Here is a 25,862-nt window from a genome sequence, read left to right as displayed (position 1 = left end):
CCGAAATAGAAAGTTTTTAAGTATTTGAATAGATCACTTTTGTAATTGCTCCTACAGTTTTGTACAGTTTTACTTTAATTTTCGACATTCGTTTAATTAACTTTGAACTTAATGCTTAAATGGACGAAGTAGTTTTATAGCCACCTTTTTTAACGTTGTTCTGAGAATTTTATTTTCAGTATGAATAGATTTTATTTATAATGACTTTTCAAGTATGGGAGAGCCATGCTTCGGTACGAATGGGTCGGCTCGATCGGAGTGATACCACGGCCTCACAGAAAACGGACGTGAAACAACGTTTTCGTTATTTCGTTGTATTTGGTTGTGTGAGTGAGGTTACCGAAGGCCTAATTAACCCCTCCCGAATGTTACTAATCATCAATTTCCCAACAACCCTAAAATTCCTAAAATTTCCCGGTAAGCCCGCTAGGCAGTCCGCAGCTCCGGATAAGGCATCAGACCTACTGGACCCACACTTATGTATTAGTTAGGTGTACTTTTTTTTTCTTTTTTAAAAAACTTTACCCCACATCAGGATTTTCTCCTGTGTCGTGGGTGCGTTTACAAACATACAATTTCACATGCACATGACACCCAGACCCGAAACAACAATTTGTGGATCACACAAAGAGTTGCTCCGTGCGGGAATCGAACCCGCTACACGTTGCACGGCAGCCAGTTGCCCAGCCACCGCGCCAACTGTGCAGTACTGTGTATACTATTTCTCCATTGGTAGAGAATTTTTAAGAAGAGCTAATTTAAAACCTTTGCAACACAAATACAGCTCAACTATAAGTATTATAATACCAAATACTATAAGTTTACTAACACGGTACTTACATAATAAATATCGTTAACTTTATCAAAAGCACTCCGTTACCTCAACAAACAAAATGTAACAGGTTTAATGTAGAATCTGGAAACATAAGTCTAAAACACATGTCTGAGAGGTGCCTCATTGAATTTCAATTGCCACGCATTTGACGTCGCGCCATGCAAAGCCCCGAGTTTGAATCCTGAGCAGGTTAGAGATTTGTAAAGTTTATGTGATTTCATGGTGATTTATGTTTGTGTGTGAATTTGAGAAAGTTATGAAATACTTTGTTTTATTTACATAATACAATATCATTGGTTATTTATTATTATGCTTCGAGAAGAGAGATATAGGTCTTCGAAACATTTTAGGTTTTTTTTTTAAGAAACGATCTATTGGCGATTGTACTCCGGAATGGACTTTACATGACTATTATTTTTTGAAATTCGTGAATTTTCGTGAATGTCTTAAATATGTGAAGATTTACTTCACATATTATAGCGACAAATTATAGCGATCTGATTTTTTACGAAGTAATGCAACACCTAATTATTTATTTTACTCCAATGGTGCTCTATATAAGTTTACCTAAAGTGTTTTGTTGCCGTTATTTAATTACTATTACGAGTGAATAGAGCTGGGTATATTTATCCGAATAAATACTCCGTAAAACCACGTTCCAGTTAGTAGATAAACTTACTAAGTAGTTGTATGAAAAACGAAGTTTTATCTTACATCTTTTTATATTTATCATCTTAAAGTGCTTTTCCACCAGAGATGTGCTATGTAGCTATGTTACGAAGATGTAATAGCTAGGCTGTGAAACTTTGTGACCGTGTCCACATACTTAAGCTATGTAGCTGTGCGAGGATGGGCTCGCTGTCATTGCAGCGGTAAGTCCCCTCTTTGAGGAGTGGTAAGAGGCGCCACGGCGTCCTCACCTACCGCCTGACGCAGGTGCTTACCGGACTGGAAGCTTCGGTAGGTTCCTGTTTCTGATTGTATAGGAAACCAATGGTGTCATCACTGCGAAGACCGCCCGGAGGACACGGTGGAACATACGCTTGCGGTCTGCCCTGCGTGGGCTGAGCACCGCCGTATCCTCAGGGATGTGGTCGGCGACGGCGCCCTCTCGCGTCCGGCACTGATACAAGCCATGGTGCGGAGCAGGGGGACTCTGATGCAATCTCCTCCTTCTGCGAAGCAGTCATGCTAGCTAAGGAGGAGGCGGGGCGCGTGATTTTGATTCTGTGAACCTCTTCACGCCCCAGCCGTCGCGAGAGACACTCCGGGCGTCGGGGATCGCGCGACGATCTCCGGCCACCGTAAGTGCGGGTCTGCGGACGACGAGCAAGGGTAGCTCGCCGCCCGACCAGAACCAGACCCGTGCGTGCGGCGCGTCGCGTTCTGCGCGCGCCTTTTGCCATCAGACCACCACAGATGGGGCCCAGTAGGGCTGATGCCTAATCCGGAGCTGCGGACAACCTAGCGGGTTTACCGCTCCGGCTCGACATTAAGGAGTAGGAACGGGGTGGTTCTTTAGTCAGTAAGAGTCTGAACTCCCTATCGTCGCCCAAGGCGGGAGAAGTCATAGGATGATTTTCCACCCTAAAAAAAAAAAAAAAAAAAATAGTGTGCGAGGAAGATGCGCAGCTCGAGTTTGAATGTATTGATAGTAGGAAAGCACGCATCTTTCCACATAAAACATAAATTAGCTAAGCAGCTGAGTCCGTTTCTACCAGTGCTAAGCTATGTGTACCAATGAATATGATAGGTAGAAGCCAAACGCATCCACATCAACGTAACATAACACATCTCTGGAAATCCCTACCTCATGTTTCACTTGTTGGTGACATCAGCAAAGTTTCAGGATCCTTGGAGTTTCAGCGTCACTCTGATTCAATTACCCATTACTCAGAGATATACATTTTTGAACTCGACTCCGTTTTATTTTGATTCTGTGAATTTAATTTGTGGCCCTATTAAAGGTTTAACGACCTCGGCTGGCTACAGCGTTGCGACTAATAATCGCAAGGAAGGTTCAAGTACCTTAATAAGTGAGAATAAAGTTATGTTTTCTAGTTTTTATATTATACAGTTTTACTAATTTGTAGATTGGTTTTATTTTATTTACTTTTTTTGGAAGTAATTATAGCTTTAATATTGCTTTTGGGATTATTGAGATTTATTGCTTTCACAAATTAAACATTAAGAAAGTAAATATTGTTCTCGTTGGTCCTATAATTTTAATTGTGTAATCATCGTCTATCTGTGTAATAGAGCCTAGGGTTCCTAGAAATGGTAAACTTTGATATAGTATTGAACTGAAATAGTCAAATGGCATTAAGTTGACCTTTACCTCAAAGTTCCACGAATGTAAAGTTATTTTACTTCTATACTTGTACTTACCCAAGTATCTTTAACGAACTAATTGTTGATTGCTTACAGTAGTTTATTGAGTAACTAAGCCAAAACCTCGATATATTTCGATGAGATTCACAAACAGATTAGGTGAAAAAGAAAGAAAGAGCAAAATCATTTATTTCGCACGAGATAACAAGTGACATGTCACCGATGACGTTTAGCGGCCGTACACGGACGTCGAGCGGTCGGCGTCGAAACAAGCTGTTGACGGCTTGAAGTGTTGCGACTGTAGCATCGTTGTACGGCAAATGAATGGCTATAGTTCATCGCGCAGTCGTTCTTCAAGCAGTCGGTTATAACTGCTTTCCGTGTACGGCTTAAACATGATAGTTATGGGTAAATGTTCAGGTCCCACTGCGGCGAAACGATACCAGTTAAACATAGGGCCTTGCGCTGATTCACTCAAATGTACAATCCACCAATTAAACAGAGATTATTATTATGCAAATTAATTTCGATGTATAGTGCTCTGTAAGTTACAATTTTCCAGGAAAAGACAATTGATTAGCTAATTATGAAGGCATGGTTGGTATGGAGTTACAAAAAAAAAATATATCCTTCCAATCAGTACCTTTACTATGAGTTTACTTTACGTTTAAAGAAATCGAAACGAAAGTGCGTTAGGCGCTCTGATTGTCCGGTTCGAAATATTCGAACTAACCAATAAGAGCGCCCGTTAGAATAAACCAACCAATCAGAAAGCCGAACGCGCTCTCGTTTCAATTACATACTTTATAACGTAAAGCAAACTCATACTAAGTCTACAGTCGTCAATAAGTCACGATTAGTCGCACGCACACAAACAGCCTGCATCAAGTAAAGGCAGTTTTATTAGCACATGGCAGTGAACAGTCGCGACGTTATATTTCAACTGTCAAAGTGTCACACGAATAATTAATGGCAGCAGTTCCGTTACAAAGGCACAGTTTATCGGGAACATGAGATAAACATGTTGTGTCACCCGTGATTGCTTGCGTGACACTACGTACGTAAAACGAAACAATGTAACCAAGAATTGTATTGTGAATTTGATTGAAAAAGAGTAACCTATGGAGTTTCTTGCTCGTTCTTCTCCATAGGAATCTACACTTTGGAACGAGCAAATAGCTTCACTAGAGGACTGTCTGACAGATAGACGTTGTTAATGTTATTAGATATATTTGCTTTGACGTTCAAAAGTGCCTTCCTGGTCTAACTGAAATAAATAATTTTTACTTTGACTTTGACTTTGGCTAAATGTATGTGCTTGTGTTATAATTGATTTTTGAGTTCAATTGTGAACACTGTGATCACTCGTTGAGCTTCATCTTTTTTAGTGAAGGTACTAAATATAACACAGAGTTCCGATTTACGTTACGCCAAATGTCATAGTGGTAAGTTTATACTGACATACTCATCGACCGACCAGCTAGGCTATTCTGTAGATTGCCAACACTTCGAGAGTATATGATCGAACTGAGTTCGATCGTGGCAACTCCGCCATGTCATTAATTGTGACAATATGGTGATTTCAACGAGTTTACAATGACAGACGAGAATGCGATCGAGCTCACTTCAAATGTTTCGCATTGCCAGTAATTTAATTACAGAATAGCACTAGCTTCTTCCTCCAGGGGGAAAATCATCTAATGTCCTCTCCAGACGCTCATGCACGGATGGAAAGAATTGATGATTGTCAGAATCTTGCTGACTAAAAACCACCCCGTTCCTACTCCTGCTTTTCGTGCCGGAGCTCCAATAACCTACTAGGCAGTCTGAAGCTCAGTATAACCTAGCTGGAATCGAGTTCGAGACGACTTAGCACTCGTGCTTGTAAACTTGATTGACTGCACGGTAGGCGCGGTGGCTGGGTAACCGGCTGCCGCGTAACGTGTAGCGGGTTCGATTCCCGCATGGAGCAACTCTTTCCACAAATTGTTGTTTCGGGTCTGGGTGTCATATGTATGTGAAATTGTATGTTTGTAAACGCACCCACGACATAGGAGAAAATCCTAGTGTGAAGCAAAGTTTTATTAAAAAAACAAATCTCTCGAGCAACGAGGAAAATATAAGTTAAACTAAAATCAAGCATATCGTTAATTTTATTCACGACAAACTTGTAATGGGAAATGAAACATCAACAGAATTAATTACATACAGATCAGTATCTGCGTCGAACAATGAAATGCCCATCAAAATCTAAAGCTAATAATACTAGGTATTATGACGTCATCGTTCCTAGATATTTGCGGTGCACTTCGGCTCGTAATGAGTTTGCCGCATCGACCAATCAATACACAGCTATCGAAATTTGTTTTCGAATTAATTAGTTTTCAAATACTGTTTTGTTTACAAAGTTTGTCCGAACCTATGTTTTTGGGTCTGTAGAAGTGGATAATTGCAAATTCTTCATGATATTGTAACCACCGAAGCCAATTAAGGTGTCCTAAACCTTTGATGGAGACAGGGCATCGGTGCTGCTATATAAATTGAAACATTTCAAACTGAAATCACCACTTCGTTTGCTAAGCCTGGGGATTATGGCAAACTCTTAAATGCAGAGAAGTTCTGTAATCCGGCTGTTGATTGTGATGGGCTGTTGATGATGATGCTGAGGAGATGACTCCTCTTCTCCCGCCTTAGGCGAGGCGATAGTGTGTCAGACTCTTACTGACTAAAACCACCCCGTTCCTACTCCCGCTTTTAAAATATGCATGCCGTCATGAATATAGTCTTTCTATATTGTACGAACATAATTTTTATTCATGTTTTTAGAGTTTAATCAATTATTTTCTTCATACCAAACTATAATACTATACTAATACTACTAACTAATATTACTTTCGTTAAATTGTTTTCCAAATTAAGTAGAACGTGGGCTTCAATTCGGGAACACGGTAAGCACAAACCCTAATTTAGTTGGAATTAAACTTTGCCTTGATTTACGTGGCATGAACAATCATAGCAGGAATTATCGCCCATAGTTGTGGTAAACCAACAAAAACAACACTTTTTGTAATGTACAACTTGATGAGGAAAATGTACGGGTGTTCTAGTTTAGGCGGGCCCGATCGGTTCGATATTTTTTACTAGGTTTCCGCCCGCGGCTTCCAACGCTTTTAAAGGGGTTGCTGGAGCTGGCTTACAAAAAAAAAAAAAAATGATGCACATATTTTTTTAAGTTACTAATAGTCCACATACCAATTTTAGTTTCTGTCTTGAAAAATAAGTGCGGAATGTTTCATACAAACTTTCACACCCCATTTTAAGAAAGTGGGGGGTTAGTAAGAGACAAAAGCCAAAGCCAATATCTAGCATATTCTCCAGCCCTCCAACTAACTTCACACAAATATCATAATATCGTAAACTCGCTCTGTTGGGACGTGAAGAAAATACAAACAAACACATCGATTTAATAACAATTTTCATTTATTACAGGTATTTCGATTCATATCTATTACAATAGTCTATTTTCCTAAAAAGCATAGCTTACATGTCTCTGTTTCCGTCTACAGCTGGTTAACAGTGTGTATTAAACACACTGTTAACTCCTACACAATTTACTAAGCATTCATGTTACCAATCCTCACAATTGCTCTAACAGATCTGACAGGCGCTCGCAACAAGTTTCGCAGAACAAGCCTTTCAACACGGCGTTCCCGTCTCTCCTGTGAGTTCAGTACACTTCCAGCGGGTCGCGTGTTGGCACCTTCCGGCGTTCACACCCGGGGCAGGTAATTGAAAGCGCCTCAGTGCAGCTGTACTAACGTGAGTGCGGTCGCGATACCGCCGCGTGATTGACTGGACTTTGATGCCGAGCTGATGCATCACGCTCAGCGCCTTTACAATGGCTTTTGTTTTTGTGTTAATGTGGTTTGGTGAAGAAATGTAGCTGGGTGAAGTATTTTGTTTTGATTGTTGGTGCTATGGTTTGGATTATTCTAATGGGTAAATTATGATCTACCACAGATTGGATTAGGCTATATAATTCTAAAATGAGAAAACACTTTGGCCTGTCGTTACCGTGCAAGTAACGCACTATGTTGTGATCATGTTAAGAGGTACTTAGACATTTCTTTCTTAATCTTAAATCTTCCAATGTTTCCTCTTGGATTTGTTTCCTCTAACATGAAATTCCAACCAGTCCTAAAACTTAGTACCCTAATTAAAGTCTATCAAAGGGCTTCAATAACAATTCAGACAGATTGATGACGTCAAAATTAGACTATGTCAACAGAAGCTATCGTACAATCGAAGGAACGACAGAGTGAACGAACGACTGAAGTTATGTGATCCCGAGTGAAAGAGAAGTTGGGACAAAGGCGAGGGCCTTTTGTATGCCTATAATTAAGTTTGTTCAAGTTAAAATTGATTTGCACGGACCAGTGACAGATGGGCGACATCAATTTTAAGCCCTCATAGTTTTACGATTGCACCCTTGTGATGCGAACCGAGTTTTAAACACTCGTAAAGTTTAACTGACGTTGTGAAAATATAATTTTGTTAACGTTATTTTGTGATCAGTAAGTAGCAGTTACTCCGTGGGCTATGAGGCTACTTGATTTTTATAGGGTTCCAAGGGGAGGCTTTTTATGTTTAGGTTATAGAGGCCACTTTCCCTCGAGTTTGGTTCTTACGATTATTTCTTATCATCACCATGACGCAGGCTACCAAATGAAAGTACAGTTCGGCGTTTTTAAGTAGAGGAAGAAGAAAATGTATTTATAAGCGATTTTTTTATTTCTCCTTGTTAACCGTAGCACAACTTATGTGGTGCTAGTAAACACACTCAAGCATATCTCTTTCCACAGATGGGGCCCAGCAGGGCTGATGTCGACCCAGAGCTGTGGTCTGTCTAAGTGTCTAGTCGAGTTATCGGGGCTCCGGCTCGAAAAGCAGGAGTAGGTGCTTTTACTTCGTAAGAGTCTGATACTCCCTCTTGCCACAGAATAATAAGTAAACTCTTGAAAATTATATACCTCGCTTAAGGTGGAAGAAGTCTAATGATTTCCCTCACTCTTTAAAAAAACATATATCTCTTTATAACATTCCACTCCTATTTGAAACAAAACAGAGTAGAACCCATACAATAATTTTATCTGATTACCAAATTGTGTTCAGGACTTTTATTTGTAAGGATACTTTGTGTTGTTAAATGCGTACCCTTACTTCACACGCGTCTGCACTCAGAGAGGACGCGCGCTCATCTGAATATCAATTAGCCACGACCCAAAACAAACAACGCATTTTTACAAGTACCCCCAAATCTTTTCTTTTTTTAAATATTACCGTTACCCGTATAACTGAATTATAATAACGAGACAAACAGACAATTTGTCAAGGGTTGTCCTACCCTGCCGTGTTAATTAATAATTAGCCGCCAGGGTGGGGAGTTAGGGGGATGAACAGAGCCAACGCTGATTTTAACTGTTTATTTTATTTAAATCTTAAATTATCAAAACGGAAGCTCTTAATCTAATTTACTTTTTAAATGAACGCGGATGTTTGTGTTTTTTTTTTTTATAATAAGCTTGGGTTCTAATTATTGTTTGTTCAATGTAAATCAAAGGGGAGGTTTATTTGTGGAACTTTATTGTGGAAGTGAGAAATGGTGTAATCGTAATTAATGGATATTTTATGATATTTATTTATTGTTTATTGATTAACACGATGGGTATATATAAAAATCAATTGCTGTTCGTTAGTCTCGCTAAAACTTGAGAACGGCTGGAGCGATTACGCAAGTTTTAGTCTTGAATTAAGTATCTGCGGGAGTCAAAGAAAGCTTAAAAGATGAGAAAAAAAGAACTGTTTTAGGTGGTACGAAGTTTGCCGAAGAGATAAATGATAAATGTAAAAATTATAAAAATAAAACTCCATCCATACACGTGTTACACAACCTACAAAGAAAAACGGACTCTAAAACAGAAAGAATAAAATTCAAATTCAAATCCTTTATTCCTTAATAAAAGTTCATATAAAATCTCTATACCATTGTCTCTCTATCGTATTAAAATATCGAAATAGTTCATACGTTTCACAAACGTTCTCTGTACGTTACATACATTCATACGTCTCACAAACGTGTACGTCTCACAAACGTGTGCATTCTATACATATCTAGTATATATGCCTTTGTCCAGCTTGCTATGTAATATTACTCAGGCGCGCAATACTAACTATTTTACTATTCTTTTACTCTGACTTTGAAACCTGAATTTTTAATTCTGTTTAGTTATTTTTTTTAACACACTTTGCCCCACTATTATATGCTCCAGAACTTGCTCCTGGTTTACAAACATTCGTGCACCCAGACCCGAAACAACAATTTGTGGATCACACAAAGAGTTACTCCGTGTGGGAATCGAACCCGCTACTACACATTGCGCGGCAGTCGGTTGCCCAGCCACCGCGCCAACCGTGAGTCAAAGTCGCAAATTTGATTGTTAATTTTTTTGCCTATTATATGTATACATTATATTTTCAGAACTGTAATTTTAAGGCGTTATTTTCAAGAAGATGTGCAAAATGTTTTTAGAATATCTGTACATTTTAAGTCAGCAAATAAGAATAAAAGACTTATTGCATTTGCAAAATTTTTAGGCGTTAAAGATGTAATTATAAGAACACACATTGTTTCATTTGATTCAACCAGTCAGACAAAATACAAGCCTAACTTTCTACCTAGGTTTAAAACATGACCCAAATATAACAAAGCAATACATAACCCTATCAATGTGTTTCAAAGCTCTAAGACGTTATCTGGATAGCTGAGAGCTAAGCAATTTGCCAGCAGCCTGAAGGCGATACAATCCCCAAAATATGTGTCGGGTAGATTTGTCTCGCAATTAATCAGTATTAACAGTGGGCCATCTGTCTGTGCGGATTACGGCGACAGCGGCGCCTTGTCTGCCACTCTAATAGCCTGTGTAGGCCGGACTTGGGGCAGGAGGACGCAGAAGTATTACTTTGATAGTTTGGCTGGATTTTGGAGTGATATTGGTAGTGTGAATGGCTGTGAGCTAAAATGTTGAATGTGGGTTGAGTAGAGTTCAGTGGTGTGTTTGGTATGGGAGAGAGACATAGTTCTCTAATTGGTAGTGAATGGTTTACATTGGTAAACCCTCCACTACCATTGGGTAGTGATGATGTTGAGGTAGGTCAAATTTTCGTTTTTTTATATTATTATTGTCACGCCTTTTATCCCCGAAGGGGTAGACAATGTACACCCACTTTTCACAATTTATGCTGTAAGTCCCACGTAATAGGAGGTGAGCCTTTTGTCGTATACCGGGCACATTTCCAGACTCCATGCCATTACTGAGAAATCTCCGAAAAACCGAAAATAGCCCAGCAAAACTTTGCCAGACCCGGGAATCGAATCCGAGGCCCTGCAGTTGCACTCAGCCAACGAGGCAGTTACATTATTTTTAGTTTAGATAATTTAATTATTCGCAGCAACAGAGAAGCGTTTTGTCGTTTTAAAGATGCCGTCTATTATTTTACCTTTCAGGCCAGAATATATAAACAAAACGAACTCTCTTCTATATTTTACAAACTATATGAAAATAATTACATACTTTTGTTCGTATTTTCACGATTGGACCTCTCTTTCTTTAAACCTTCTGCATCTGCCTACGGAACGAGTGTATCACTAGCGTAGATACAAGGGGTTGTGAATAATTTAGATAAAGCTGCGCTAGTTCAGGTTAAATGATTGCCCTATCTATGAGCTGTCCACTGCTATCTGATTTTTTACTACTTAATGGGGTCAAATGGACTGTTTTCTGTCTAAATTCCCCACCTAATGTGTGTTTTGGAGCATATTTGTGAGAGATTTTGGGTTATATAGCTCAGTAGTTATGTAATCACAAGCTATTTGAAATCAGTGGACTTAAAATAAATTTAAGTGGAAAGCCATGTTGCTTTTTATTTCTCTAAGGGATAAGTGAAGTGGCTACAATAATTTCACCGATATTTTTTTAGTCTCACGGGACTATTTCCACCCCTATTGTGTTTGTGTTTAGTGTTTGTTATCATGTTCAGTATGAGAACATATCTAACTGCCGCACTCTTCTGAGTGCTCATTTAATGATTACTTAAACTATTCCTTAATAACAAACAACAAGATTTTGCATAGAAAACAATTGCTAAGAACAGCGTTAAGTGTTGAATAACTCAATATTACCTACGTTTACTTATCTATAAATGAATCCGCTTCATATCCGAATGTCCAGGTTATTTATTTATTGTATGACCTCGTATGCGGTTAAGGACCTGCTTTTTGTCTGCAGTAGTAAAGCCACACATATGTTTAGCTAGGTAATTTGCACGTTTGTTTAAGAGATTTTAAAATCATGAAAGGCACAGATTCTTCTTCGTTTCTTACCTACATGTTAAAGAATAGAAAGTTAAGTCTACTCTAATTTATAATATTTTTAAAAGAAAAAGCAACATGGAATATTATAATGACTACGTACGTACGTAAAGTAATCTTTATAAAATTTAATATTACGCTTAGAGCAAAAACATGCAATTACTTTTAAATGAGTAACACGACAAGGAAAATGAATGAAAGTGTTTGCGAGCAAGCACTCGAGCCGCGGCAAATCTAGCCACGTTTAACATTTTAGCTCACCTCACGGCCATTCATAGTAACGACCGCACATTCGGGTCCATGTTCTATTCCCCGGCAAACATTACCGCCACACGTTTCATATTTCGTTCTTTATCAAGAATCACTATTTTAAAATAAAACCCCATCTACGAACGCTTTGAAAACGTCAGACGAGCAATTTTCGGGCTATTCTGAATGCATAAAACTTTACATCCGCGCCGCAAAATAAGGCGCCAGTATTAGATGGCCTGGGGAATTGAGGTACAGAGCCCCGATTTACTTCGGCATTTTAAATATGATGGGGGGAGTGGCAGGTCAGATTATGATGGGAGTTCGTACCGTTGTAACTGTTAATTCTGAAGAACAGCCAAAACCTTTCGCCTTAACGAGCGACAGTCATTAAGAACTGTTTAAGAGCCGCCCAGAATGTTCCGAGCCCCCGCAGCTTACTGCTAACTTACGAAATTGATAACTTTCCCAGTATTACTTCTTAGTTTGACGGCGAATTGACGAATCGATACTTTTTTTGCTGATGATTTTGCGTCAAAGTGCGGCAACATTTTTATTTCGTATCAGTTTTTTTCTTAAATACGGCACAATTAGGACTACTGATTCTAGACATCTTAGTAAGTATACAGTGAAATTCTGCTGTTACTCGATTGCTAACTTAAAATCTAAGGGAACTAAAGGTCAATGTCGATCGTTATGCATGTAGATTTTAAGTGGGGAAAATCATCCAATGACTTCTCCCGCCTTGGGCGAGGCCAAGGGGAGAGGAAGTGTCAGACTCTTATTAACTACTCTTAATAAAAACCACCCCGTTCCTACTTTTTCCCTTCAAGCGGGAATCCCAGTAAACCCGCTAGGTAGTTCTAGGTAATCATTATGTAGATAAGTACTAGATTTCAGAATCACAACTACACAGCTTTCTTTTTTTACGATCTGCCTTATCTCGGCTGGAGCAATGAACCCAGTCTTTATTTCGGCTGATCTCACCGTTTCCCAGGTTTAAGTAATACGATGGGCCGTTATAGCAATTTATCTATCATATAACACAATTAATGCTCGGTACCGAATAATTCGCACCCAGACCTGTACTATTACACAATTATACGAAATTTATGAGTTCATAACCTCTCCATGCGATTTAAATTATTTTATTAATACCAGTCGAGTGAAAAATTGAAATTTAAGGTTATTATCGAATCGAATAGTCGAAATATTCAGATTAATTTTTATTTTATAGTGCGATGATATATGAATATTATAAAATAATATATTTTTTATGTTTTATAATTAACTTTTAACTGTATTTTGATGTTTAATTTATCCACAAACTGAATTCAGGGCCGAAAAGTAAATAGTGCGTTAGGCGCTTCTATTGATTGGGCGGCTTGAATAAACCAACTATCAGTACCAATAGTACGAGTTGGCTTTACGTTTAAAGTATTCGAATAGAGGGCGCGTTCGGCGCTCTGATTGGTCGGCTCAAATAAATCAACCAATCAGGGCGCCGAGCGTCTCTCGTTTCGATTATTACTTATTAAACGTAAAGCAAACTCGTATTAAGGGTTAGACTTAATTACAACCACTGTACCTGAACTGTGTATCGTTGACTAACTTTTTTGTTAAACGAATGCACAGAGTTAGAAATTAATTAGAAAGTAGAAATAGAAAACCACATTAGTGTTTTACTTAGTTATTCTTTTCAAAAACACTGAACAAAAATATAAAATGTTTTCATTTTACATACTAGGTACTTGTGCTCAACAAGCGCTAACGTTTAATGAAACTTCACTTAATGTAAGAACTCGAACTAATAAAATTAACTTATATTTGTTTTTTTTTATTTCTTTACAAAATTATAAACTTTGTATTTTTTAATGGGATAAGTCGGTAAACGAGCAGACGGATCACTTGATTGTACACCTTGACACCCGAAACTCCAGAGGTGTTACAAGTGCGTTGCCGGCCTTTTGGGGTCTAGGAATTTAAGAGTTGTTGGGGAATCGGGGATTGGGAAGGAGTCGGGTGATTGGGCCTCCGGTAACCTCATTCATACAACGCAAGTGTTGTTTCACGTCGGTTTTCTGTGAGGCCGTGGTATCGCTCTCTCTAAAATTTTAATCGACTTCAAAAAAGGAGGAGGTTTCTCAACTACTCATTGTTTACTACAAATAGTAGATGCATCGAATGACATGCGTAGCGTGTTTTGGTCAAAAATTACTTCCACGGAAGAAATGTATGAGTAAATACTAATTGATCTCCACAAGGAGTTGCCCCGTCATGGTGAATATTGTGATTCAGTATGACGGGCATTAACAACGGTATAAAGGTAGACATTATTGTTCATGTTTTACGTAGACATCTTATACTTTTTCTTATGAAAACGTTACCCCACACTTGAATTTTCTCCTGTGTCGTGGGTGCGTTTACAAACATACAAGTTCACATACACATGACACCCAAACCCGATACATAAACTTGTCATCACCCAAAGAGTTGCTCCGTGCGGGAATCGAACCCACTACATGTCACGTGGCAGCCGGTTGCCCAGCCACCGCACTAATCGTGCAGACAAAACACAGGGTTTACATGAATGAAACAATGTAATGACTCATGTTATCAAGAGTTTGTCTGTTATCTGACACACACACACACAACACAAACGCGAGCGTGTATTTACGTAAACACTCAAATTTATCTCTGGTCATCGTGATTTAGCAAAAAAAATATGACTAGTGTGTAACTTATATATAAATAAAGGATATATTTTTCTTTGAAAATAAAATGATTCAGGTCATTACTTTATACCGGTCATTATAATTACGACTGACGCAAACTCAATTATTGTTTTCATTTCATTTCATCATTTTGTTTTTGTTATGCACTGCGGTTTTTAAAAATGTCACTGATACAAAATAATACTCTGCATATAGTTTTAAATCATATCCTTAATATCTGGAAATTATATGCATTTCCTAAACAATGTTTAGTTTCAAATCATTAGATATATTATGTCATAATAAGTGAATAATGTCATAGAAAATATTAGACTTACCTAGCGCCTGTTTCACCACCTTCATATAAGTGCCCGATAAACTTATGTGACAAATAGTTCATACAAATCCCGTATATACCTAAATGGCTTGAATTATTTGTATCGGCAATATACCTATATGTATAAGTCGAGTATGGATTATTAATCGTTCTTAGTAATTAATAGTAACTAGTTAATATTTAAATGTAAAATTACATATTTCAATCAAACGATTTAATCATCGATCAGGTTGTGTTTAACTAAACCAACGTATCTAGTACATTGGAAAGACAATACATTTCACCCACTACATACGCCATAGCCAAAATAAAATAGCTTATGAAATAAAGTACACCGTATCACGTAATCCTACCATTCGTATGTGCCCAGTGCATCTGGAATCTCTTAAGAAACACACATCTATAAGTGTCCCAACGAATCCTTTAACTGATGTCCAACAGTGGCGGTGGGCTTTCGTATGAGCGCTGCGAAAGAACCAAGAATTTGGGCGTTGAGGAACGAGATAAATGCGATATGAAAACGATATTAACTGGTCGTGGTTAGAAAATTTAAGAATACCACTCTGTGTCATTATAATGTCCTCCTTTTTTGTTGTCATATAATATAATGTTTTAGTAAAGATTAATAACGTAATATATGTATGGCTCGACTGGAGTGTTACCACGAGTTCGCAGAAAACCATCATGAAACGACGCTTGCGTTCTTTAGCGTTGTAAGTGAGGTTATTAGAGGCCCAATTAGCCACTCCCTAATTATCTCAATTCGGAATCCTGTACAATCCTGAAATTTCCATGACCCTCAACAGCCTAAGCGACACAATTTGTAACTCCTCTGATGTTTCGGGTGTCCATGGGCGGCGGCGATTGCTTACCACCAGGTGATCTGTAAGGTCGTTTTACGACTTATACTATAAAAAAACGTTTTGTTCACGTTAACTCATTTCATATGATTCCTAATATATTTCACTACATTTCCTTCTTTGTAACAATGAATGAATGAATGAATGATAGACGACAGCTGTTAGAATAGAAATATAAAGTACAAAATAATCAATCAATTTATCGTATCATAACATGGTTCCATTTTGACAATTGATAAAAATAAAACTAAATAAACAATTTTAGCTGACCACAATGACTGTGTGGTGATAAATAAAGAGCTAAAGCACCTTAATATAACACAATAAGCATTACCTGCCGATTTATGAAATGATAACATGAAAACATATGTCGCAGTTTTGATAAAGGGAATTTACTTACGTATCTGACATCCCACGAATATTTCATTCACATGTCTTCAAATTGTGCTGTCTTGGTATTAGGTTACTAAGTTTTGGATACCTACGTACCCACGTACTTATCCTATTAGTAGTCGGTGCTTTCTATTTGTAGATTAGGATGACCATGAAACAATGGTATTGACTGAATTGTTAAACCCATCAGCCATTGATATCATTATGGTGGTTTTTCACCAGAGATGGGCTATGCTACGTTGCTGTGGATGCGATTGGCTTTAACCATTCATATTCATATGAAAAAGGACTCAGCTAAGTTAATTTTTTTATATGGAAAGGTGCTTGTTATGGATGCGTGCTATAGATGTGTGCTATGGATGGTCTTCCTACTATCGATACTTCGCATACTCGAGCTGCACATCTTCCTCGCACCGCTATATTACTTAGTATAGGCGGACGCGGTCAAATAGTTTCACAATGTAGTTATTACATCTTCGTAGCATGACTACGTAGCACATCTCTGATGGAAAGACACCACTGCTTTAATTATTGCATTATATTCGTTTCCATCTCGATCCTCGAAATAGGTCCCTATTCTCAATGTCAGACGATCATTGGATATAGCGCTCAGCGATATTTGTCTGCAGAGCGCCGCAGTTTGTCTCTCTAACCATATTTGGTTTAACGAGTGGTCTACGTTTTGGATGTCTCGTTCAATCTAATCGTCGTTCGTAAGTTATTGTCGAGCGATGATAAGAATAGACCAGACGTAGTTTCTGGTATGACAGGAATTACTTCAGTAGATTGATTGCGATTTATTACTGCGTGATTGATAACGAGGAATAAAAATAAAACAATGTCATTCATACTTGAAGAAAATTTGCTAGTAATTATGACTTGCGATTGTGTTATCGGTAAGTACAGCAGGATTTAGTAATCGATGAATAAATCAATTTGTTTTTATTTTTGGTCGTAGATTGCCACGTTTCCATTGAGATTGTTTTGGTGCATAATGATTCAATAATATTTATAGCTACAAACAAACAAACAAATAGATTATTTTTTATTTATTACGTGTTATCTATGACCCTAAGTAAACATTTTATCTTACTAAACAACAATTCAACCAAAATTTATGTATAGAAGAAAAAATATCCAATAAATACAAGATTGAAGTTTTGAAGTAACAGCGATTTAAAACAGAAAGAAATTGCTAAAAAGATACTTTATAAGATACAATAGAAAAACCTTCCAACTAGAATCAAATTGATTAGGCAGCATACTCACACATACAGTTACTTACTACTCTGTTTACAAAACTAAAAAAATACGACAAAAACACTACCGTACCTAAAAAATGTCACTGACCCTATTTAGGTAAATGTTTTTACACATACTCGTATATTTCAAACAACAAAATATAAGACCGTCAAAGTGAGAAACAAAAAGAAAGCTCTTGTAGATAAATTCAGTGTAACTCATCGAACTCCAAAGGGGTACAGAATAGACTGTAGCCGAACCCACTTTGAAAAAACGTTTCTATTGTGGGCTGAACATTAATCTTAGGACGCTTACAAAGTATTCTTGTTGTTTGCTGGCCCAATACAGATGCGACACTGATGTAAGAAACATTGAAGTGGCTTGAGCGCAGTATTTTTTTAACATTGTAAATTGTGCCTTTGGATTTTTTCAGTGATCAAATTCCTTAACTAAAAATCACGGTTTACTCACGTAAATTAATGATCAAATAGCTTCATTAGAGGATTGACCGACAAACAAACGTAATTAATATTATCCTATTAAGTACGTATAAAAAAACGCAGGAAATATGTACATTTGAAATAAAGAATTCTGACTTTGATCACATTTCTCATCACTAATTAGATCCACAACAAAAATTTTCACGTAATACACCTGAGTGTTCATCAATTGCTGTGATCGCTCAAAACTTGAAGGATGAGCAATATTTTCAGAATTTTTTTTGAGGGGGAAAACCAGCGGGATTGATTACTCGGTTGGCGCGGTGGGAGTGTCAAACAGGTACTGACTAAAAACCACTCACGGAGCAACTTTTTGTGAGCTCATAAATTGCTGGTAGTCGGTGCTGGGTATTTATGTAACATAGTTATTATAATTAAAAGTTTGTAAATACACCCACAACAAAGGAGAAAATCCTAGTGTGGGGCAAAGGGTAAAAATAAATGCAAATGCAGATTCCTTACAAAACCTCATACTATTCTTCTCTGAAGAGGTAAGCAGAAGTATGCTTATAAATCCCACATTCTACTACTTAATTCTATTGTGATAGAGGACGAGTCTATTATCAAACAATTCTGAGCTTTGTGCTATTACTGAGAAATTTGAAATTGAACTATATGATCTGTGATTCATATCCATTCCATATTCAGCGGTATGGAGGCTTCATATTGCAGTAAATTGGGATTTCCTAGTATTTCACGTGGCTTATAGACTATACCTATATATTGTATGTTAACCAAATATGCATGGTATGTTATACTTTTTTCTGCCATCGAAGTAATTTTATTGCCCATTTTTTTTTTAAAGTATTACTGGGCTATTTTCGGTTTTTCGAAAATTTCTCAGTAGTAGCACGGACTCTAGAATTGTGTCCAGTATATATTTATATTTACATGGGACTTACAACACAAATTGTGAAAAGCGGGTGTACATTGTTAGCGGCATTACGAGTGTATGCTCATTACGAGCACCTGAACCTACCCCTTCGGGGATAAAAGACGTGATGTTGCTTTTTTTTTAATCCATCCTTATGGGCCACATCCAGCCTCGTCATATCTACGTCATTGGTCTCGAGACATTTCAACCGGCCCCCTAACGGCGTCGGCTTGAAGATAAATCGCTTCAAACGCTCCTTTCCTTCCGGTGTTGGGCTTTCAAGCTAAGAAGACCGTAAAATAGGTAAATACGTATTTTATTTAGCAAAGTTCTCCAGAATGTTCGAAAGAGATGAAACTATATATTTTGACCAGATTAGAAAGAGATGCAGGATGATGTATAATGCCTTTTCGGAACATATTTATGTTTTGTGAAGAGCTCGCTATTATAATAAAGCGTTGTTTAGATGATGATCATAATATTATGACTGATATTTGTGCATCCTAAAATTTTGTTATAACTAGAATGAATTTTATGGCGACTGGAAGACGACCCTCAAAACATAGGCCAGTTATAAAAGTCAGAATTTTAAAATAATGAAACCATCAATCATTTAAGTACAAGCTTCAACCATAAAAACTTTCGCATTTATAATATTATTCTTCGTACTAAGTATGATAGATCAAACCTATGCCTAATATCGCTACTGTAGAAGTTTACGAGTCAAAAAACCTTTTCTCAATCTGAATTCCGAAGGCGATAAACGAACCAATCCATTTCGTCCACAACTTAGTCCAGTTACCAACGTGTGGGTACTTTTATCCAAACCCTACATTACTCTCGGCTACAATAATATCTCCCATTAATAACGTAAAAAAGGCCCAGAAATGTCTCCCTCTAAGTATGGTCAGGCACGCATGAAACACAAAACTGCTACTTTTTACATGATCCGAGCTCAAGCCAGGAAAAACGGAGGTTGTAATCTTTTGGCAATTTGTTAGAACGTTAGCAAAAACTTCGCACAATGCTTACCCAGTGTTCAGACCAACTGTTTTTTATCAGATTACGGAGACAAAATGCGCAGAGCGCCGGTTATTATTTTCTGTGTTTGTGTTCTTTGTACATGTTGTATATGCTATGGGAGCATTAGGAGCATTAGTTTGATTTGAAAATTATTTTGTACCTATATTTCTATAGTAATAATCATGACAAATACTAAATTTACTAAAAATAGCAGTTTACTCACTTAAATATACTGTGCGTGACGACGGGCTTACCTAAAGCAGGCTGCGTCGTCGCTGTCACCGCGTTTGCGCACGCTGCTCATGAGGAAGAGTTCCACTGTGACTCGAAACTAGTTGTGTTTCTCAGTGTGTTGACGGGAGTAAACCGTTGTTTTTGGTTGAGTTAATTGTTATGTGGATTCTATGGTATTCACCATTTACAAGTGTCTAAATAATCTTAGAAAGTACGTATAACTTGCAAAAAGTTACATTGGTAGGTACTTGCCCTTAGTACGGTTTGGTACACAATAATATAACTCGGCAAAACTGACGTTAGTACTTGCTGTTAGAAGGTTTCGAACCCGCACTCTCATGCAAGAGAAGCGGGCGTCTTAACCACCGTTGTAGCGTATTACTCATGGATATTATGTAGTAGGTACATAATAATATCATTTGTTTATATCACCTAAGCAGGCTTTCAAGTCCTACTCATAATCTGCATCAGTCACGATGACTAGGCTGTTCCAAACTTGTTTTGCCACGGAGGTTAATTAGAGTTTGTTTTTACCCGACTGCGGTGGAGCCAAAAACAGGTTTCGATTTAAGCAGTCTATGTTTACACTGATAAAATTATGTTTGTGTGTATTGCATTCCTTTTATGGGCGTGCAATATGTTTAAATGACATGATGCTACACTACTCACAATAAAACTTTTTTGCCAAATTAATTTAGTTATGTCCTGAAACTGCGATACCTACGCCGCTGTCTCTCTCTCTATAGCATATTTTAAACATGTGATATTCGTAATCTAACTACAATGTTTAATCGTGGGATTTATAACAAAGCCTTCCTTGATTTAAAAAAGAATTGTAGGTAAATGGAGATAAATTCTAACCTAGATTAAGAAGTCATAGGTATCCGTGTATCCGGAGCTGTGGACAAATCCGGAGCTGTGGACAACGTAAAAGGTTACCGGGGCTCCGGCTCAAAGCAGGAGAAGGAACGGGGTGGTTTTTAGTCAGTAAGAGTCTGACACTCCCTCCCGCCTCATCCAAGGCGGGAGAAGTCATTGGATGATCTTCCCCCTCAAAAAAAAAAAAAAAAAAAATAGGTATCCGTGAACCACTCTCAAGTTATTAAAAACGTCATGGTAAGCGAAAAATTAAATCCAGAACGTATTATTATGTAATCTTTATTCACTCCCCCGAAAATGTTGAAGTGCGCCATTATTTTTCAAAAGACAACCGGAGGGAAATCTTCTAAAGCGGCCGTTCATAATAATGGGATACTGATGGGACTCAATTATCTGTTGTTTTCTCTGCTTACACCCATTTTGACACAGTTCGAGCACTTCCCACTGATTTTTTTTAATACGACACTTTTACGACAAATTGAATCACCAAATTATAACCTTAAATATTTTTAGGTTTAAATAAAAAGGCTTGCTTAGCAGTAAAATTACTATGCTGTTATAGGAGGTTTACAATAAGATCATATTGTTAAATTCCAGTGAATAGGTAAGTATTATCTACAGTGGGTAACTATCTATTCTATAATTAGTTTGCACAAACAAACACCTCAACTAGACTAGGGTTAGAGCATTTTTTTGTAAAGCTTTTTATTTTTGAAATTTTCCAAAAACATTTTTCCTGTTACATATTGTTTTGACGATATCAATGATAGTACCTACCGATGGGAGTTTAATGTTTAGTTTTATCATTATTAAGAGACATTACTTATGTTGTTTGTTTATTTATTATAAACTAAGTAAATCTGTGCTCTAGCAATAATCATTCCTGCCACGTGTCCATTAAGTGACTGCAAATAACTGAATGTAATCAATCACATATATAATGAATACAACGGCTCATTAATATTAATTAGATACACTGTCGCAGTTTATTGCCTGGAAATAAAAAAAAACAATTAGTTCTTAGCTATGCACTTAGTATAGTTAAATTTAATCTCACGTACGATCACTATGTTTATATTACTTATGGTGTCGATAATCCTCTTGTTTTACTTTATATCTACGCGGAAATATGGCTACTGGAAAAGGAGAAAAGTGCCTCACGTCAAACCTACCATCCTCGTCGGAAACTACGGCGACATTATTTTCCAAAAGAAGAATTTTGCAGAAGGCGTGCAAGGCATCTGCAAACAGTTACCCAATGAGAAGTATATCGGCGCTTTCTACAGCACCGAACCAGTATTCATCCCTTTGGATCCTGATATCATCAAGCTCATCGTAGCCAAAGACTTTTACTACTTCAATGGACGAGAGCTATCAGAACACAGCCACAAGGAACCAGCTGCGCTGAACATCTTCTCCACGTATGGAGACAATTGGCGGGTCCTGCGTCAGAACATGACCCTACTTTTTTCGTCCAGGAAAATGAGAAATATGTTTTATCTCATTGAGAAATGTTCACACGTATTTGAAGCAATGCTCGATCGTGAGACCAGCGTGTCCAATGAGCTGGAGACTAGGTTGGTGACAGCGAGGTATACGATTGAATGCATTGGAGCTTGTGTGTTTGGTGTAGATGCTAACACCATGACGGGAGAGATGCAAGACAATCCGTTCAGCAAGATAGCGGCTCTAACGAGTCCAACAAAATATGCTGCCTTCATACGAGGAGTCCGCAATGTTTGGCCATCAATCTTCTATGGATTAGGACTTCAGTTAATGTCAAAACAAATGGATTTCTTCAAAAATTTGATCACTTCTGTCATGAATCAGAGACAAAACAAGCCTTCGGGGAGGAACGACTTTTTGGATCTCATACTAAGTTGGAAGTTAAAGCAAACTATAGATGGTGACAGTATTACGTATATAAAGACCGGTGGACGACACAGAGTGTCCTTGAAGGCTGATGATGATTTACTGGTGGCTCAGTGTTTTGTTTTCTTCAATGCTGGATTTGAAACATCGGCAACTATTCTCAGTTATACTCTCTACGAGTTGGCAAAGAATAAAGAAATTCAGAATAGAGTATTGGCAGAAGTAGACGCTTATATGGAGCAGTATGAGAATAGACTTTGTTATGAATGTGTGAATGAGTTTCCGTACCTTTGGGCTGCTGTTGATGAAGTTCAACGTTTGTACCCTGTTCTTGGAGTGATATTTCGAGAAACAATGGAGAACTATACACTACCTGATGGTTTAGTTATTGAAAAAGGGATGCGTGTTCACATTCCAGTCTATTATTTGCATCACAATCCGATGTATTTTCCGGACCCTGAAGAATTCCGTCCAGAAAGATTTTTAGGAGAAGAAAAGCAAAAGGTTAATCCATACACGTACCTGCCTTTTGGAGAAGGACCGAGAACTTGCATGGGTAAGTTATTTTGTTAATTCATCTAAAGTAAACTTAATTAAAAACTCATACTGATTAGATATTTATCCGTTCAGTCGTCCACTCTTAACATTTTGTGTCGTTTGAACACTGGACAATCGATATCCTGTGAACCAATGGTCCTGTAATACGAAAATAAATAAAAATCAATAAATACAAGGTCAAGTGCCGGTAGCTGTCAGTTCCACACTTTGTAAAGATGTCACTGGCCTTCCCTTTATTCTCTGGGACAAGTAATTTTTTTTAATATCATGAGTATGGTCACTCGTTACAAATATTAATATGGTGAAGGTGAAATGATAAAAAATGGCATTAATGTCATCAAAACTACAACAAAAACTTTTGGAAATATATTTCGTAAAATTGGTTTAGTTGCTCGTATTTTGTTTGTGGCTTTGAATTTTTTTTTCTTTTCTTGACAATGACAATTAAAACTTTGGCCATAACTGTTGGAAAAGATTTTGTTTACTTTATATTATAGGCTAAAATACTAAAAAAAGTTAAATTGATGTAGATAATATGGTTTTAAGTTTGTTGTAGGGTAGGGTGGCAAATGAGTATACGAATCATCTGATGATAAGTGATCGGTGCGCGGCACCGCTTATAAATACCCGCAATACAAGAGGAGTCACTGGTGCGTTCCCGGTCTTAGGTTAATTTGAGGATTGGGCATTATAGTGAAAATTAAATGTAAAAAAAAGAAAATTACAGTGCAGGCGTTGTTTCACGCCGGTTTTTTGTGAGGCAGTGGCATCAATCCAACCTAGCTGACCGATTCGTAAAACAAGACTCTTTCATGTGTAAAAATAAAATGTTGTACCTATTTAATCATCAGGAGTCACCTCTGAGTACGGTATCTGAGTCAAATATACCTAAAAAGTATTCCCAGATAACAATTGGTATATAAACGTGCAAATGGTATCAACTATTAAAGTATTAAGTTATTTTGATACTGCGTTCAACAGCAAGCATTGCCGCTTTGTTCAACAAAATAAAACGATGTTTCTATATCTTTCAATAACGCTACTGATTCTCATCTACTACATAATTACGCGAAAATATAACTATTGGCAATTCAAAAATGTTCCACACACCAAGCCCAAGTTCCTGCTGGGAAATTACGGTGACATGATCCTTCTGAAGAAAAATATAGGGGAAACAATCCAAGACTATTGTAATGCATTTCCTGAAGAGAAATACGTTGGGGCATTCTATGGAACGGAGCCTGTTCTTATACCCAAAGATCCAGAAATCATAAAGTTAATTGTGACGAAAGACTTCTACTACTTCAGTGGACGCGAGCTATCCGAACACAATCACAAAGAACCCGCCGCTTTGAACCTCTTCGGAACCCATGGGGACAACTGGAGAGTACTCCGTCAGAACATGACTCCACTGTTCTCATCAGCAAAGATGAAGAACATGTTCCATCTTATTGATAAATGTTCCTACAAATATGAAGAAATGCTCGATCGGGAAACTAAAATTTCAAACGAGTTAGAAGTTAGAAGTCTGACATCAAGATATACGATGGAGTGTATCGGAGCCTGTGCGTTTGGTGTCGACACAAATACTATGGTCGAAGACACAGGGGAAAACCCTTTCAGTAAAATTGGAAAAATAATAGATTTTCCGCTACATTTAGTTTTGATGAGACTAGTACGTTCGTTGTGGCCATCGATATTTTATTTGTTCGGTGGACGATTGTTAAAGAAGCAGTTGGAATTCTTTAACAATTTATTACTTCTGTGATGTCAAAACGTGAATATAAACCTTCTGGAAGACATGATTTCGTAGATCTCGTAATGAGTTGGAAGCAGAGCCATCAGATAGTGGGAGATAGTATCAAGAATATGAAAACTGGAGAACATAAGAAAGTGACATTAGAAGCAAACGATGACTTATTAGTTGCTCAATGTTTTGTTTTCTTCGCGGCTGGGTTTGAGACGTCGTCGACAACTTTGGGCTATACTCTGTACGAACTGGCGAAACATGAAGAAATGCAGAAGAAAGTATTGAATGAAGTCGACGCATATTTAGCTCGCCACAATAACAAACTGAACTACGACTGTGTTACGGAGCTTCCATACTTGGATGCAGTCATAGATGAAACTCTGCGTTTCTACCCAGTCCTTGGGATGATCCCACGAGAGCTGATGGAGGACTACACCATGCCTGATGGCACAAAGTTAGACAAAGGCCTACGTGTGCACTTGCCTGTGTTCTACTTGCACCACAATCCAGAATATTATCCAGAACCTGAGGTGTTCCGTCCAGAGAGATTCCTGGGTGAGGAAAAGAAGAATATCATCCCCTACACCTACATGCCGTTTGGAGAAGGACCTCGTCTTTGTATTGGTAAGTAAAATATTTATCGTTGCGCAAGGCCATTTTTTTTTAAACAAAATAAACTCAGTTTTGCGTTACATTGGGTTGAGTATTGAATGTATCCAATGACATTGCTGCTTGTACTTGCATATAAATAAATATATTCTTTATCATAGTAAATATCTTTGT

At 37.7% G+C, this 25,862-nt stretch overlaps 2 protein-coding genes and 1 pseudogene across 3 annotated transcripts in view; all 3 read left to right on the top strand.

The window, feature by feature from the left end:
* LOC118274145 (ATP-dependent Clp protease ATP-binding subunit clpX-like, mitochondrial) overlaps window positions 1-25,862 on the top strand; it is a 298,109-nt gene that overhangs the window by 111,085 nt on the left and 161,162 nt on the right. The gene's annotated exons all lie outside the window — the stretch shown is intronic.
* LOC118274311 (cytochrome P450 6B2-like) lies at window positions 21,968-23,560 on the top strand. The gene has a single exon (XM_035591773.2). It carries the CDS (start codon window positions 21,968-21,970, stop codon window positions 23,342-23,344), a length of 1,377 nt encoding a protein of 458 aa, XP_035447666.2. The 3' UTR covers window positions 23,345-23,560.
* LOC126912811 (cytochrome P450 6B2-like) lies at window positions 24,271-25,711 on the top strand (annotated as a pseudogene). The gene has a single exon (XR_007707457.1). The product of XR_007707457.1 is annotated as a cytochrome P450 6B2-like (transcript).

The sequence above is a fragment of the Spodoptera frugiperda genome, chromosome 3 (assembly GCF_023101765.2).
Source record: "Spodoptera frugiperda isolate SF20-4 chromosome 3, AGI-APGP_CSIRO_Sfru_2.0, whole genome shotgun sequence".
NCBI classification, from domain to species: Eukaryota; Metazoa; Arthropoda; class Insecta; order Lepidoptera; family Noctuidae; genus Spodoptera; species Spodoptera frugiperda.
Note: the sequence above shows the minus strand (reverse complement) of the source record. Positions and strands in the feature narration are given on the sequence as shown.

Bases quoted from the DNA above. Each gene is read 5' to 3' on its own strand.
- LOC118274311 (XM_035591773.2), top strand. From the start codon at position 21,968: ATGTTTATATTACTTATGGTGTCGATAATCCTCTTGTTTTACTTTATA.